A 16983-nucleotide genomic window follows, 5' to 3' on the forward strand; every position below is an offset into this window, starting at 1 on the left:
TCCTGTCCTGGTGTTGCCGCTGACTAGCCAGCTGGTCGCCTCTGCAGGCCTCAGTTTTCTCAGCCATAAATGGGAGTTAGGCTGGACTCAGTGAAATCGAAGGCAGGGAGGACTGAGCAGCCTGCTGTCACCTGGCACCAGGGATGGGCTGCAGTGTTTTTATTGGGGCAGATGGAAGAAGGATGGGCGGAGGGGAGAGGTGAGGCCAGAGGTTATCATTACAAGATGCTGACGCCTTGAACTGATGGCATCAGGACAATTGGAGAGAGGTGCTGCAGGCTGAGACTTTGGTGGCAGATTTGAAGGGGTCCCCCAGTAAGGAGCCATCCAACATGGCTTGGATCTGTCAGCTTTGAGCTGCAATGTCCAGAGTGCCCGGCAAGGAGTGGGAGTGGGGGTGTGTATTGGTTCTGCCTGGCCGCCGTGTCTGAGCGGTTGCTAGGGGCTTCCTGGCCCATCATAGTAAGAAGGAACCTGGGCCTCCTTGAATGTGTGTGTGTGTGTGTGTGTGTGTGTGTGTGTGTGTGTAGAGAGAAAACATGCACACACACACACACACACAAATGCACACACACACCCCAGTGTGTGCCTTCCATAGCAGGATATCTCCACTGCCTAGAGGCACAACCTTGTTTAGAAGGAGACCCCCAGCTTCATCGCTGCCTGGTTCATCGTCACTGAATGGACTGTTAATTCTTCACCTGTTTGACACATTTGCATCAGTGTATTTATAGTTGTAATTTTGGGGGTATGTGTTTCACACTCAAATACTTAAAATTGATAGTGGGAGAGTGTTTTTACTTATCTTTTCAACACTGTGTGTGTGCCAGTGACGTTTTCACTGAGAAGAGTCAGGGGCAGGGCTGAGGCCTGGTCCAGCCCTGCTCTTGAGAGCCTCTGTTTTCTACGAGCACTCCCCCCAGTCAATGGCCGTATAAGTCATCAGAGGCAAACTTGGTGAATTGGAGACATGAAACTTTTTGCTGCTGAGAGCAGTCTCTGTTCCCTGAAAAGTGGCTGGCAGAAGGAATGGAGATTCTGAGAGAGAGTGGGAAGCTGGTATTTCAGTGGGTGTTTATGTGCAGGCTTACCTCTCTTGAGGAGGCAGAGGAGCGGGAAGGAGAAAGAGGAGGAGAAGACAGCTACTCTGACACCCTTCCCACCACGGGAGGCCCAGAGGTGCGTCAGAGGAGGGGGACCGCAGGAGGGCAGGGCTACAGAGCCTCCCCACCCCAGGGGTGTGCCCGTCAGAGGTGAGCTAGCATCTCAAGGGAAAACCAGCTGCTGGTTCTGAGCTGAACTGTATGCGCCCAGAGTGTATGATTATTCAAGGATATAGTTTTCCTGTAAAAGAGATAAGAAAGAGATGCTGAGTAGAGACAGGAGATAACTTACGAATTAATCTGCAATAGTCTTTGTACGGCCATATAGGTTTGCACATGTAGTTTCTTAGTTCATACTAACTAGTACATTTAAACTCTTACAGTTGAGCAGCTCAGTTTAAGGAGAACTGGCAAACCAACTTCAAAGCAAATGTAAGATGGCAAAATAATTACTCAGGCTGGATTTTGTCCAAGTTATCAAGGTTCTCACCCGCTGGGGTCCACTCTCAGGGTACATGTGGCCAGGCTGACCCTACTGGGAAATACTCGGGAAACCATTTTATAATTTGAGGATATAAAGAAAGTTTCTGCAGTGGTCCAAGAGGGTTCGCATTGAACCTCATGTCTTCTGGGGGTGAGTGCCAACCCCAACATCAGGGCTATCTTCTATTTTCTTTTGATTCTTGCTGCTATAGTGCTTTTTCCTTTTACACTTAAAAAAAAATAGATGAATGTAATTTTTAGAGCAAATTTCAATTGGCTGCTTTTCTTCTTTTTCATATTCAAGAAGTAAGTGACCTTTATCTCAATGAAAGAGTGGAGCTCATGTCATTTTTTTTTTTTTTTTTTTTGCCTTCTTTATCCCCCAGCAGGCATTTACCCTGTGGATATTTTGGAAGACGACCCTGCTGGGCATCAGGAAGCGACTCTGGCTTACTATGCCATGCTTGAGGAAGGAGAGGGGCCCTCACCAGAGGTTTTCTCTCTTCCCACTGGGGAGCAGGTATGTGTGATCTTCTCATTGGTGGAGAGTTCTGTATAATCTAACTTATTAGAAAGGCGAATGTTAGTGAAAGAGTATTGCACATTAAAAAAAAAAAATCCTTCTGGAGTGAATACTAGAATGATTCCACTCTGAGCAGCAAAAGGAATCCTGGATTGAGATTTTAGAGTCAGGAGGGTAAGTCCAGATCTACAAGGCAGTCAACATGACAATCTGCTGTGAATCCCATGTCTACCACTTAAGAGCTGTGTGACCTTGAGCAAGTGACTTTACCTCTCTGGTCTTGCTGTTCTTATCTCAGAATTTGGGACAATAACAGTGCTTACCTCATACTATTGTTCTGAGGATTAAATGAGATGCTGTGTGTATTGTCTGGCTGGCCTCAGTTTTTCCATTTGTAAATGAGGGGATTGACTGACCTCTAGTCTGTAAGGTTTGATTAAGTCCTAAAAGTTTGTGATTTGGAATGAAGTTGTACCAATTATGATTTTTAGCACTGATAAAATTATGCTTTGAATATGGACTGGAAGAAATTAGAAATGAAAACTTCGGATGGTGGGATTATGGGTGAAATTTAATAATTGTGCTATTTTTAAGACCTTTCCCCCCCTAAGTAAGTAAAAAGAATATGTGAATCTTGGACTGTACCTAAATTGGTTACCTGCTTTTCAGATTTGAGGCTGGTTTGTTGAAAGAGGTAAGATTTTCTTGTTTTATACAAATATAAGTTCACTCATACCAGGAGTTGTTGCTGTCTGGCAGGCAAAGTTAGTTGAGGAAGACAGGGTTTTATTTTGCTATACTGAAGTTGTTCGAGAGTTAATTAAAACAATGGCTGTACAGTTTATCTAGTGTGGCTTTCTTGAGATTTCGGAGATGCTTGTTTGTAATCAACTCCTGGAAGTATCCAGCTCCCAAGGGTGATTCCTTATTCTGGATCTGCAGAGGGAGGTGGCTGTACGCACACGCTTTCAGCGCCGCCTAGCGACAGGTGTGCCGGAAGGCGAGCAGGTGCTCAGTCAAGGCTAGGGGCTCACTCTTGGGGGGCTTACTCTTGGGGAGCGGGGGGCTGGTGGGCTGAGGACTGCTGGACAGAGTATGGCATGCTGGGTAATCTGAGAAGTGTGGTGAAATGCAGGAGTTAGCCCTGAAGCACTTTAGGATGCACTTCTGCTCATTAGCGTTTATTTCCTGCTTATTTATGGGTTACAACATTACTTACACAACAAAACAAACTCTAATATGTAGTATGCTCACAAAGTGAATCATTTTAGTGTTACTATTAGCAAAAATCATAATAAAATAAGATCGTTACTAGAATTGTTTTAATGTGATAGAAGTGCTGAAATGTCTTTCCACCAATTTGCGTCTCCTCCTTCTAAAAAAAAAAAAGAAGAGTCCTGAAAATAATCATTTGGTTTCCTACCATTTTAGGAATTAATTAACAAAGGGTAGCTATTTCCTACTGCTTTAGCAGGTTTTGAAATAGTCTGATTTGTGATGATTATGGATATCCTCTTTGCTTTTAGCAAATTTAACTTTTTGATCCCAGAGAAATTTTTTCAAGCAAAACAAGAAAAGACAAGATAAGGATGTACCATACTGCATCACACTGGTCCTGCCCAGAACCTTTTCTTTTCATAATTAGCTCTGTTTTCAGTCTTGAAATTGTCTTATCATATTTAAAATACAATCATACTTATTGATTTCTCCTGGTTATAGAACAGTGTATGCTCTGTGTATACTATTTGGGAACTACAGCCAAGAACAAAGAGAATAAAATCACCCATGTTAACTGCTGTGGACACTTTGGAGTGTTTCTGTTGGGTTTTATTTCTGGGCGTGCCTTTTTAACATGCAGATCACACTGGGAATACAATATTGTCTATAATAAGCATCTTTCCATGTCGATACGATGCTTTGTACATACTGTTTCTAATGGCCTTATAACGGCTGTCCGCTGGGTGAGTCTGAGGGGCCAACTCAGGGACTCTCTGTTCAGGTGACTTGAGCACGAGCAGGCGCCACAATGATGACGGGCCCCAGGCTTTAAGAAGCAGTCCTCTGAAACCGTGGAGGTCTGCTGTAAACCTTTACAGGCAGCCTGCCTGCCTCACTCAGCCCACACATCCTTTTCTCATCCTCTTCCACTCTCCTCGGTTTTCAAAACAGACTTTGCCGTGGAATGCGTTGTCCTTTTGCTCAGGGAGCTGAGGCCTGTGGGTTTGATGGCCGAGACAGGACTTGGCACCTGGGCACTTGAGAGAAGGCAGCCCAGTGTCAGAGACCCTGCTTGGAGTCCCTCAGGGTCATGAGCAAACGCGTGCTGGGCGCTGAGGGTCTTCACCCCCTGGGCACCTCAGAGCCAGAGGAGGGCCTGGGTTCCCAGAGAGGGTGTGGGCTTCTCAAGGATGCTTGCAGGGGCCTGAGCCAGGGCAGCAGGCAGCCTGGCACTGCGGGTGGGCACAGGCTTGTCTTCCCTGGTGGCTCAGCTGGTAAAGGATCCGCCCACAATGCGGAAGACCGGGCTTCAGTCCCTGGGTTGGGAAGATCCCCTGGAGGAGGTTATGGCAACCCACTCCAGTATTCTTGGGCTTCCTTTGTGGCTCAGCTGGTAAAGAATCCGCCTGCAGTGTGGGAGACCTGGGTTCGATCCCTGGGTTGGGAAGATCCCCTGAAGGAGAGAAAGGCTACCCTCTCCAGTATTCTGGTCTGGAGAATCCAATGGACTGTCTAGTCCATCAGGTTGCAAAGAGTCAGACACGACTGAGTGACTTTCGCGTCAGTTCCCAGGCTTGTCCAGGCTGTTTGCACAGAGTGACCACAGGAGGATCCTTGAGGTCAGCCTGGCAGGTGCGGCCTCATGTGGCCGCCGGCTTTCAAAGGTGGAGCCCCAGGAGGGATTTGGGTGGGAAGCCTGCTGGGGCCAGAAGGGGATGGAAGGAGAGGCCGTGAGGACTGAGGAGACAGCCAGGTGAGGGAGGGGATGAGTGGGGCTGCTGGGGGAGACAGAGGAAGGGCCCTTGTCAGGCTGCGCTTGCATTTAGCTCCGAGAGCCTGAGGTTCCACATTTGTGCTGCCTCCGTCCTGGCAGAGGACCCTCTGTGCCACAGTGTTCTTTCAAAGAGCGGTGTGCTAGCTTAACTGTTCAGCAGTTTCTTGTGCCCTTACTGTGATGACAGAACCAAGTGGTGATTTTGTTATTTTTTTCAGGTTAAACTTGAAGCTTCGTCTGTTTGCTTTTGCACCATGCACCGTGATGAACCTCAACACAAAATCTTGGTCTTGGTTAATCCCCAGGACACAAAGACAGGTTAGTAGGTATTAATGTATTTAATACATGAGAATTCTGATTTGTTTGCAATGAATGGAATCAAATACCTCAGAAGTGATGGTTCTACTCTTTGGCTGGACTTAGAATGTCAAGGTGGAAGTGATTTATTTTTACCTTTTAGAGATCCATGAGGGTGTTATGCAATGGCAACCCACTCCAGTACTCTTGCCTGGAAAATCCCATGGACGGAGGAGCCTAGTAGGCTGCAGTCCATGGGGTCGCTAAGAGTCGGGCACGACTGAGCGACTTCACTTTCACTTTTCACTTTCACGCATTGGAGAAGGAAATGGCAACCCATTCCAGTATTCTTACCTGGAGAATCCCAGGGACAGAGGAGCCTAGTGGGCTGCTATCTATGGGGTCGCACAGCGTCAGACACGACTGAAGTGACTTAGCAGCAGCAGCAGTAGAGGGTGTTATGGGTTTCTGTTTATTGATACATGTATTGATTTTTGTATTAAAGACACCAGACACTTTCTGGCCCAGGGTGACGGTATTCAGAGCTGCTTCTGAGTGTCACACTTGCCATTCTTATTATTAATAACAGCATTGCCTGCACAGCCTGGAGTGTCACCACAGCCCTGTGAAGTGCAGGGACTGTTGTTTTTTTAAAATTTTCTTTCTTCTTATTTTGATTGTGCTGGGTCTTTGTTGCGAGGTCTTTGTGGGCTTTTCTCTGGTTGCAGCGAGCAGGGGCTACTATCTTGTTTCGATGGCTCCTCTTGTGGCCGAGCACGGATTCTGGGGTGTGCAGACTTCTGCAGCTGTGACTCCTGAGCTCTAGAGGAGGCTCACAGGCTCAGCAGTTGTGGTGCACGGGCTTAGTTGCTTCGCAGCACGTGGGATCTTCCTGGACCAGGGATCGAACCCGCATCTCCTGCATTGGCAGGTGGATTCTTTATCACTCAACCACCAGGGAAGCCCAGGGACCATTCTTATCCCTGCCAGACTGGATGAGGAAACATCTGATGGTCAGCTGGTGCGGGGTACGGGATTTTTGCAAGGTGATGATCTGGTGGGGTTTTGTTTCTGGTGGTGAAATTTATGTAATCAGTAGCACATTTATTCTTCCTCTGCATCATGAAGCACCTGTTTGTGACCGATTTCAGCTTCTTGGGTGAGTGCTCTGAGCTCGCGTGGATGGCTGTTCGAAGCTGCATGGGGCAGGGTCTGGGGCCGCTGGTGGTGAGCACTGTGAGGTGGGAGAGGGTTCCAGCCCATCAGTCTGCCTGGAGCCCAGACCACCAGCAAGCTGAAAGCAAAGCTCCTCATCTCTGACCACAGGGGAGCCCGAATATAAGGTCAATCCTATTTAGAAATTTACTCCTGTATTATACTTTAATGTGTTTTTACAGATTTCCTGCAGATACCATATATTGCTTGCATATTAAGAAATTAAAAAAACCAAACCAACCCTTAGTGAGTTACCCCTCCTCAAGGACGTGGTGTCTGCTGAAAGTCTGGGGTTAGGGATCTTCAACTACACTTTGCAAAGGGGCCTCCTTCAACTCACCAGCTCCCCTGGGGATGACCTTTTGCCTTTCACCCTGTGTGTGCATCTGAAGTCTGTAGTCAGAGGATGCCCCGTTTCACAGGTGTCATAAAGCCCAGAGTGACATCCTTGACTGCAGAACGTTATTCAGCACACATCTATCATGAGTGCTTCTCTCATGACTCATCCTGAGACACAAGTGTGCTTAGTTAGCTGTCTTGGAGTTTTGGGCATGTTGGTGAAGCCTCCCCCTTGCTTCAGGGCTAGGGTTGGCTGAACTGTGTGTGAGAGCTTTCTGGTCAAGGTTTAGCACACTTCCTATTCCTGTTTGGCCAAGTCCTTGTTGAACAAGGGGGCTGGGATAACCCCAGGACTCTTACTTTGCCTTGAATGCACCAGGTTAGTGAAAGTAACAGGAGGTGCCCACAGATTGTCAAAACACTCTGAAAATATCGTTTGCCAGTTTTAAGAGGATGTCCAAATATCAGCAGCCCTCTCCTCTGCCTTTTTCTGGCATTTAACAATATTCTGGTTAAAGGTCTTTAACTGCATTTGCATAATGTAAAAACATATGACTGACTCATAAATCTGTTTCCTATTTCCATTGTACTTAATTTTTCGGTTGTTTTCGAGAATGTATTATAATAAATATTCATAAGCTCCAAGAAATCTCACTCTGGACCTTTCTTTATGTTTCATAGAGCTTTAAATAAAGTTTCCAAATGTTTTCCTGCTGCTGGGCTCTGTAATGGTTGCTAAAGTTTTGCATGATTTCCAAAGAGCGCTCAGGTGTTATGCACACCTTGTGCTCTTTCCTCTGGTATTTAGAAGCGGGCATCATATGTAAATGCCCCTCTGTGGCTTGAGACATGTGGACTCCCAAGCAGCCAGTGGTACCATAGAGCCTCTTGCCACTTGCCACACATGCCGCTTCAGCCATGTGCTTAGCTGTGACCTTCGAGAAGGCTGGCCCTTGTTCCTTTGTAATTTCCAGTGACATTCATGGAGGTCTGTGTGTTTGTGTGTGTGGGTGGTTGCCTGTGTGCCTGCTAAGTTGCTTCAGTCATGTCTGACTCTTCGTGACCCTTTGGACTGTAGCCCGCCAGGCTCCTCTGTCCATGGGATTCTCCAGACAAGAATACTGGAGTGGGTTGCTGTTTCCTCCTCCAGGGAATCTTCCCAACCCAGGGATGGAACTCGAGTCTTCTGCATTGGCAAGTGGGAAGCCGCCACCACCACCTGGGAAGCCTGTTTGTGTGGTTGCTGCTGCTAAGTCACTTCAGTCGTGTCCGATTCTGTGGGACCCCATAGACGGCAGCCCACCAGGCTCCTCCGTCCATGGGATTCCCCAGGCAAGAACACTGGAGTGGGTTGCCATTTCCCTCTCCAATGCATGAAAGTGAAAAGTGAAAGTGAAGTTGCTCAGTCATGTCCGACTCTTAGTGACCCCATGGACTACAGCCCACCAGGCTCCTCTGCCCATGGGATTTTCCAGGCAAGAGCACTGGAGTGAGGTGCCATTGCCTTCTCCGGTTTGTGTGGTTAGATGGAAGCTAAAGGGACCAGAGCTGTTTGATGAGACTGTGTATGAGTTAATTGTCACAGTAACTTCTGGTAACCCTGTGAGCAAATGAAAGACATCCTGGAGTTGTGAATTCCCTGGTGGCAAGCACTTAATGTTCATGGCAGAATACTGTGAAGATGTGAGTATAAGCAGGCCTTGGAGACCTTGTGGAGGTTCCAGACCACTGCAGTAAAATGAATATTGCAATAAAACGAGTCCACAGATCCTTTGGTTTCCTAGTGCATAGAAAAGTTATGTTTATACTATTGTCTATTAAGTGTACAGTAGCATTGTGTCTAAAAAATGTACACATCTTAATTAAAAATACTTTATTGCTAAAAAAAGCTGTCTATCATCTGAGCCTTCAGCAAGTCATAGTAATCTTTTTGTAATAAGTAACATCAAAAATCACTGATCACAGATCATCATAACAAATGTAATGATAATGAAAGAATTTAAAATATTGTGAGAATGACCAAAATGTGACATAAAGACATCAAGTGAGCAATTACCATTGGGAAAACGACAGTGGCCGAAGGTTGTCACAAACCTTTGATTTGTTGTAAAAAAAATGCAATAAAGTGAAGCAGAGTAAAGTGCAGTGCAGTGGAACGAGGTCTGCCGGTAACGCAGCCTTCCAGCTTTCTCCTGTAAGAAGCTGGGGATGTGCTTTCCGTGAAGGTGGTCTGAGAGGCGCATGCCCTCATCCCATCTGTCTGGCCGCTCCCTGCTGCGCTCACGCTCGACTGTTTCTCTAATCAGTTTCTGTCCCCGAGGGGACACAGCCAACGGCTGCCAGAAGCCTCCCTCCCTGAGCTGCTTCTGCACCTGCCCCAGGACCCTAGCTTTCATTTATTTCCCCTGTTTCACTACTCCTCTTATTTTTAAATTATTAACTGATCTCAAGTGTTTACAAAGATTAAAAAAAATAACTCCTCTAGTCAAAAAGTTGTCTTTTCTTACCTCTCATATCGAATCAAAATTGTTCATCCTAGCATTCCAGATTCCCTCAGCTGATGGCCTTTTGCTCCTCTCATATCTTCCCGGGACCTGTAGAGAATGAGATGAACGTGCACTTTGGTATCGGACTCAACAGACTTGGCGTCCTGGCTCTGCCAACTGACTGGGTGACCCAGATAAATGGTTTGGCCTCTTTGAGCCTCAGTTGAGTCATTTGCAAAATGGGGACACCTTAGCTACTTCAAAGAGTAGCTGTGAGGATGAAATGATCTGTGGCAGAAAATCTGACGCTTTGGACTATCCAGGGCAGAGAGCGAGTGTGGGATTAGAAATATTCTTCCATCATGGAGCATCTTTGCATGTTCTTCTCTGTCTTTGAGTGTTGCACTGTAGAGGCACAGGGTTGTAGAATGGGAGGCCTTCCCATCAACTGCCGGCCAGACTTCCGCAGCTGAATTACCTCCTTGGCAGATTCTGCTTGCAAACCTTATGGAGGGGAAGGCGACCCTGCACTAAGGCCATCTAGTTTGTTTTGGAACCACTCTCAATGGTAAGACCATTGTTCTTTTTGCTAATCCCAAACTGCCTCATTGGATGAATATCATGCAGTCTGTCCCCAAGCAGCCAGAGATAAAGGACGGGCCAGGGAGGCTGCACCTCTACACCACACGGAGGAAAGGAAACAGGCGGCGATTCTCATCCTTGGGAGCGCAGGGGGCCCCGGCGCTGCAGTGGGGGCTGCTGGGAAGCAGACGGGACTGGGGCTGTCTTAATGGAAGGATGATGTTCCCGCTCAATTACAGCCCATTCTCTTTGGTGCTGCTCGAGCCGCAGCTGAAACAAACTGGTGCTTATCTGTGGAGAGCAACAGGGGGATGAGAGGGCTTGAAACCATTTGAACAAGGCTCGAGGAAACTAGGGCTGTTAAGCTTTAGAGAAGGGAGGCAGGGGTCCAGAAGCTCACAGTCGAAAGGGCGTGTAGATTGTTAGGCCCAGTGCTTTCTGAGATGATTTAAGTGGTACTGCTGAATTTCAGAAGGAGAAAAAGGATGATCTTTTGAATTTTATTTCCGTCTTAAACATATCAAGGAAAGAGTTTCTGTTTCCTATTAACATGGCTGTAACACTTAGAACACTTGTTTATCAAGAAAAGAGTTTCTGTTTCCTATTAACATGGCTGTAACACTTAGAACACTTGTTAATCTCCTTCAAAAAAAGGAAGGGAAATAGGTCTCCCAGCAGAGTACCCGTAGATAGAATTTAAAGATTGGTCATTGTAAGATTTATTTTTATCATCATAGCACACGATGCCTCTTTTATGGTAGGGCTAAGACGATGGTACAGAGGAGCCTGATGGACTACAGTCTATAGAGTTGCGAAGAGTCAGACACAACTGAGCGACTGAGCACACAGAAGATGGACTAGAGATAGGCCAGAATCACGAAGGTGTGGTTCGGGGCTCTGGCGTCTAGTCTGGGGCTTCCGTGTCCTGGGAGAGCCTGCTCTGCTCTGGGGACAGCTCCATTAGGATGTTCTCCTTAAGGAGCCCACACCAATGTGTTCGATGTCTCCTCATGGGCCTGCCGGGGCCATCCAGGCAGGTGGCATGGCCATCCCACACAGCAGGTCTTCCCAGGCTTGCGGCAGCCACCATGTCTCCCACGTCTCCCTTTAAGACGGCCACGCTCATGCTGCTGCTCCTTTGATGTGGATCCTCTGCCCTTTATGAGTGGGTGGCCTGGGTTAAGCTATTTAGCACCTCCGGGCTTCGGTTTCCTGTCTTCCTGCTCAGGGGGGTGGCCTGTGGCCCAGCAGCCAGGTGTCCGCTGGGGAACTTGTTAGAAGCTTGTGCCCCCCCCCACCCAGCCCTGCTGAGTCAGCATCGGTCCTGTACCAAGATTCCCAGGAGCCATCTGGGAAACTGGTGCCAGAGAACTGGGAGGAGAGGGGTGGCTAGTGAGACCGTGCCTCACTTTTCTTGGACATTCTGTTTCCACAAAATTAGCCTCCGTTTATCTCGGCGTTTTAGCAGAACCAGCCCCAAACTGACACCTCCAGCTGACAGCTCGTTACCGGGCATAACCAGCCCCTGGAATTTTAATGCAAACTTGTTGTCAAGACGTGGCTTTATCCCCCAGTGTTTGTGTGGTAGTTTTGAATCCACAGGAAGGACTATTTTTATTCCTTTATATATGTATGTATACAGACACACAGAGTTATGGAGCTGTAGTTCACGTATCATACAATTACCCATTTAAAGCATATAGTTCAGTGGTTTTTAGTGTATTCAGAGTTATGCATCTCTCACCACGCTTGATCTTCATTACCCTTAAAAGACACCAACCCCACTTCCCTACCTGCCTCAGCCTTAGGCGATCTCTTCTGTTTCTGCAGATCTGCCTCGGCTGGACATTTCCCTTGAATGGACTCAGGCAGTGTGTGGACTTGCGCCTCTGACTTTCTTCCTTCACAGTGCCTTCAGGGATCGTCCATGTTTTAGCAAGTCTTAGTACTGCATTTACTTTTTATGGCTGAATATTATTTCACTGTGTGCATTTGCCACCTTCTGTTTACCTGTTTACTGACTGATGGACATTCGGGTTTTTCCACCTTTTGACTATTGTGAGTAATGCTGCTGTGAAAATTGTTATCCACGCTTTTGTGGAGATGTATGTGCATATATCTTTTCAAGTTTTTTTTTTTCTTTAGATTAATACCCAGATTGGGATTGCTGAATCAAGGGGTAGTTCTGTTTGAAAAAAAAATGTAAGGGACCCCCCCCCCCATACTGTTTTTCATCATGACTGCACCAATTTACATCTTCATCAACAGTGCATAAAGTTTCCTTTTTCTGCACATGCTCACCAACACTCACGATCTCTTGACTTTTGGATAATAACCATTCTAACAGATGGGAGGTGATACTTCATTATGGTTCTGGTTTGTATTTCCCTGATTATTAGTGATGTTGAACACTTTTTTGTGTACGTGTTGGCCATCTGTATGTCTTTGGAAAATGTCTGTTCAGATGAAATGTGTTTTGAGATCCAGTTTCCAGGGTGTGGAAGTGGGTGATTTCCCACAGCATCAAGTAGGTCTCCAGACCCCAGCTGGATGTTCTTCTGTTCAACTCAATCTGGCCACTACCTGGAGAGACCACCAAAGTCTATAGGTTAAGGTTTCGGTCCTACCAGACTCCCCTGCTCCCCACTTTAGGTGCCAGTCTCAAGCCCATGCAGTTCCTTCTGACTGACTGGTTATAAGCCAGAGGTTCGTGTGATTCTATGCCTCCAACATGTTCACCAGCCCAGAATCTCTGAACCCAGTCCTTTTGGATTTTTATAGGAGCTTCATTACATAGTCATGATTGATTAAATCACCGACCATTGGCAATTGATTAAACCTCTAAGCTCTCTCCCCCTGGACATTGGGGAATGGGACCAAAAATTCAAGCTCTCTAATCACATGGTTGGTTCTCCTGGCAACCAGGTCCCATCCTTGTGATCCTTGTCTGTGTATTAGTTGCTCAGTTGTGTCTGACTCTTTGTGACCCCATGGACTATAGCCTGCTAGGCTCCTCTGTCCATGGGATTCTCCAGGCAAGAATGCTGAAGTAGGTGGCCATTCCCTTCCCCAGGGGACCTTTCCGACCCAGGGGTCGAGCCCGGGTCTCCCGCACTGCAGGCAGGTTGCTTACCATCTGAGCCACCAGGGAAGCCCAGGTCCCATCCTTGGGTGGGTCAAAAATCATCTCATTGATATAATAAGTGACACCTTCCCTGCTCTTGGGGCTTCCCTGATAGCTCAGTTGGTAAAGAATCCGCCTGTAATGCAGGAGACCCCGGTTCAATTCCTGGGTCAGGAAGATTCGCTGGAGAAGGGATAGGCTACCCACTCCAGTGTTCTGGGGCTTCCCTTGTGGCTCAGCTGGTAAAGAATCTGCCTGCAATGCAGGAGACCTGAGTTTGATCGCTGGGTCGGGAAGATCCCCTGGAGAAGGAAATGGCTACCTACTTCAGTATTCTTGCCTGGAAAATCCCATGGACAGAGGAGCCTGGCGGGCTACAGTCCGTGGGGTTGCACGAGTCGGACACACCTTGGTGACTAAACCACCGTGGTCACCTTTCCAGTGAAGAGGCTTCCTTGTGGCCCTTAGCGCCTCTGGCTAAGGTGTGTTTCTGCCTCAGGCTCTCTCCTCTGTCTGGCCAGCCACCCCAGGGAGCTCTCCTGTTTCCTTGAAAGTCTTCCCAGCCTGCCTGAACTTCCTCCCTGCCCACCTTTTCATACCTTGATCTTACAGGACTGTGCTGGGCCTGGGGACCTTGGCCGTGGGGGGCCTCTTCCACCCTTGACGCTCTTCCTTTTAGCTTTTGCTCTTTCTGATGGAAGCTCTCTGCGGGCTCCTAGGCCACACGGTTACTTTTCCTAGATGATCTCTTCCTGTTTTCCTTGTCAGGAAACTTGTCAGATTTTTTTTCCAGCTCTCCTGACAATATCTGTTTGTTTACTGGCTTTTTTCATCCTGTATAAAACCTAGTAGTTGATGATTAGAAGGCAGGACAAAGAATGTCCAGAGCCTGATTAAAAATGGGAGTTTATAATTGAGTCGCATGTAAGAGATGCAATGCCACAATGCTACGGAAGTTTCCAGAATAAGGGGACTCTTGAGTATTGCGAGGTGTAGGAGGAGCATGGAGTCCTTGTCAGGGAAGTGCCTGTCTGGCCAACGTAGAAGGTAGGAGGCCTGAGAAGTTCTCCACTGCCTGCTCCCTGGGACTCTCTTCTCTCCCAGCCTCCGGCTGGCTGGTGGGCATGCAGTGGGCACACAGCCACTCTGCCCTGCAGGGCTGGGCACTCTGGGCCTGAAGCAGCACCCATGGAGGCACTGGGGACCCAGGAGGGAGGCCCCTCTCATCCCAGGCAGCACCCCACCTTGGACTCTGGCCCTGAGTCTCGCTGACCCCTTTCTCTGAATGTTTTGAAGTTTACATTCGTAAAGCCTGGGAGATCCTGGTGGCTCAGACAGTAAAGAATCTGCCTGCAATGTAGGAGACCTGGGTTCGCACCCTGGGTCAGGAAAAATTCCCTGGAGAAGGGAATGGCTGCCCACTCCAGTGTTCTTGCCTGGAGAATTCCATGGACAGGGGAGTCTGGCGGGCTACAGTCCATGGGGTCATAAAGAGTTGGACACAACTGTGCAACTAACAGTTTAACTTTTTTCACTTTTCCTAAAGCCTTCTCTATGCTTGTGGCCCCTAACTGGTGGGGAGGCTGTGCTGGGAGAGTGGGCAAGATGCCTGGTGATGTTATGGAGGCTGGGTAGGGACTGGGGTGGGAGGAAGCGTCCTGCCTTTGGATCTCAGTCCTTCGAGGAATGTCTTAGTCATGATCAGAGAGAAGGTGGAGAGAAGGGAGAACAAGTGTTGGGGGTCCAGGAGTCTGAGGGCACCCAGAGGAGGGGACTGAGGGCTCACCGATGGAAATGACAGGATTTGGGATGGACTGGAGCAGGCAGGAGGGGAATCCAGGAGACACTTGGGCTCCAGCCTGAATCAGTGATAGTGCTCACTGTGCTGGGTGATCTGGAAGGAAAAGCTTGGGGTGAGGCAACCTGAGCTGTCTGCAGGGTCTGGGGGCTGTCAAATTGGAGGCGGGGTCTGGGCGTGGGCCGGGTCCCAGCTGCACACTGCTCTGCAGCCTTTCTTGGCTCTTTCTTCCTGGAGGGAGCGGGGTGAATTGCAGGGGAGGCAGCACAGCTGAGAAATGGAAAGCAGGGTCCTTGAGGAGAAGGGGAGTGGGCAGGGGAGCGGGGTGGGCGGGCGGGGGGAAGGATGTTTGTGTTTGTTACCACATGCTGGCTTCCGTGATTGGAACATCGGTTCCCCCTAGCTCGCCTCCAGGACATTTTGTGACCAAGCATAACACTCATCCTTCAAATTGCTGCTAATTTATTTACGGTTTTTGGTGATTGCATGTCATGTGCACCCTGAGAAAAACAAGCAGGGAATCAAAAAATGATGATTTTTTCCTGGAAAAGCATGCCCATTCTAGGCCTGCAGTGACAGCAAGAGCCAAGGCAAACATTCAGTTGAAACCAGAGCCGCTGAGGAGCCGCCTTCCTGGTGGCTGTCGTGGGCTAGGCGGGGATTGCGACACGGTGGGCCCAGGGCCAGGCCTTGTCTGGGCTGCGTTTGGGGCAGGTGGGTGGTGGGTCACCAAGGGTGGGAGGGGGGGAAGTGAGGTGTGCCCCAAGAGGCCCAAGGAACTTCTGTAGGAATGGAAGGGTCTTTCTGGGACATTCCTCACCCCTGAGCAGGCCGCACAGATTGTGAGCAGGGGGGATAAGAAAGGGAAGGTTGTCTCTGACTCTCTGCAACCGCATTGACTGTGGCCCACCAGGCTCCTCTGTCCGTGGGATTTCCTGGGCAAGGATATTGGAGTGGGTTGCCATGCCTTTCTGGAGGGGATCTTCCCAACCCAGGGATCGACCCAAGGTCTTCCGCATTGCAGGCAGATTCTTTACTATCTGAGTCACCAGGGAAGTGGGAGTGGGGGAGGAACTGTGAATCTCTGAACTTCAGGGAGAGGGGACCCGGCCAGAGCAGCTCCTGGTTCCCTGGGTGCCTTGAGGGAGACGTCAGGCCTCCCGGTGGGTGGAAGGGATGGGGCCAAACCCAGCTCTGTTTGCAGAGTGAGCCTACGGACATTAGTCGGTGCAGTGATTTTTGTCTTTCTGGCAAAAAGCAGGCTAATATGGTGGGAGTGGAGGAGAGATATGCGGAGAAGTAATCGCAGTTTTCCTGGCTTTGAAGTGTGATGACCCCTGCAGACTCAAGGGTCCAGGGACCACCTGGTGAGCAGCCTCCTTGGTACAGCTTCCTATGATTCCATGGATGATGAATTTTTATGCCTTTATGCTTGCGTTTTGGATAATGTAGAGGTAGGCATCAACTTGAAATGGGTCCCATCCTCCCGCCTTCTACAAAGGGGCATCCCACTTACGTGGGCTTGACAGTTTGGGGGAAAAGAGCCTCAGAAATTCAGCCTCAATTTAAGTACCTGCTCTGCCTGGTGGCTAAGGTGCCTGTGTGGTTGGGCAAGTGTGGGGGGCGTCAGGTAGCCCCCAGGTTGAGCAGGACCTGACTTCACAGAAGCTAAGAGAGCTCGTGCTGGAAATCACAGGAGTTCTGTTTTCCTTGGGCCGTGACGGGTGCAGATTGAAGATCTATTTGCAGTGACAGCACTGGGTTTTGGGAACACATGTTGGCTATTGTTTGGGATTTCCTTCTTTATTCCCTGTTAATTTATGGCACTTACTGTGAGCTGGATGTCAGTGTAGGGGAAAAGAGCATCCCACAAACAGAGACATGTCATTCTTACCAAGGGACTGATGGTATTTGGAAAACAGGGAAGCTCCAAGGAAAATATTCTGAGTGTCAAGGATGGAGCCATTGTCTGGGCTGGGAGGTGCTTCTTTGAGTCATCCGAGGGTTTTACCACTACAGCTTGGGCTGTCTGCACTTCTCT

The 16983-nt window shown here is 48.5% G+C and overlaps 1 protein-coding gene across 1 annotated transcript in view; it reads left to right on the top strand.

Annotated features, from left to right (window-relative positions):
- Positions 1-1911: 1911 nt before the first annotated feature.
- The window catches only part of LOC133234716 (protein FAM169B-like), a 76099-nt gene continuing 61027 nt past the window's right edge, over positions 1912-16983 (top strand). Inside the window, exons 1-2 of the mRNA XM_061395607.1 lie at positions 1912-2106; positions 5320-5419. Coding sequence (XP_061251591.1) covers positions 1912-2106; positions 5320-5419 — 295 coding nt within the window. The remainder of the gene's footprint in view (positions 2107-5319; positions 5420-16983) is intronic.

This window comes from Bos javanicus, chromosome 21 (assembly GCF_032452875.1).
Source record: "Bos javanicus breed banteng chromosome 21, ARS-OSU_banteng_1.0, whole genome shotgun sequence".
Lineage (NCBI taxonomy): Eukaryota > Metazoa > Chordata > Mammalia > Artiodactyla > Bovidae > Bos > Bos javanicus.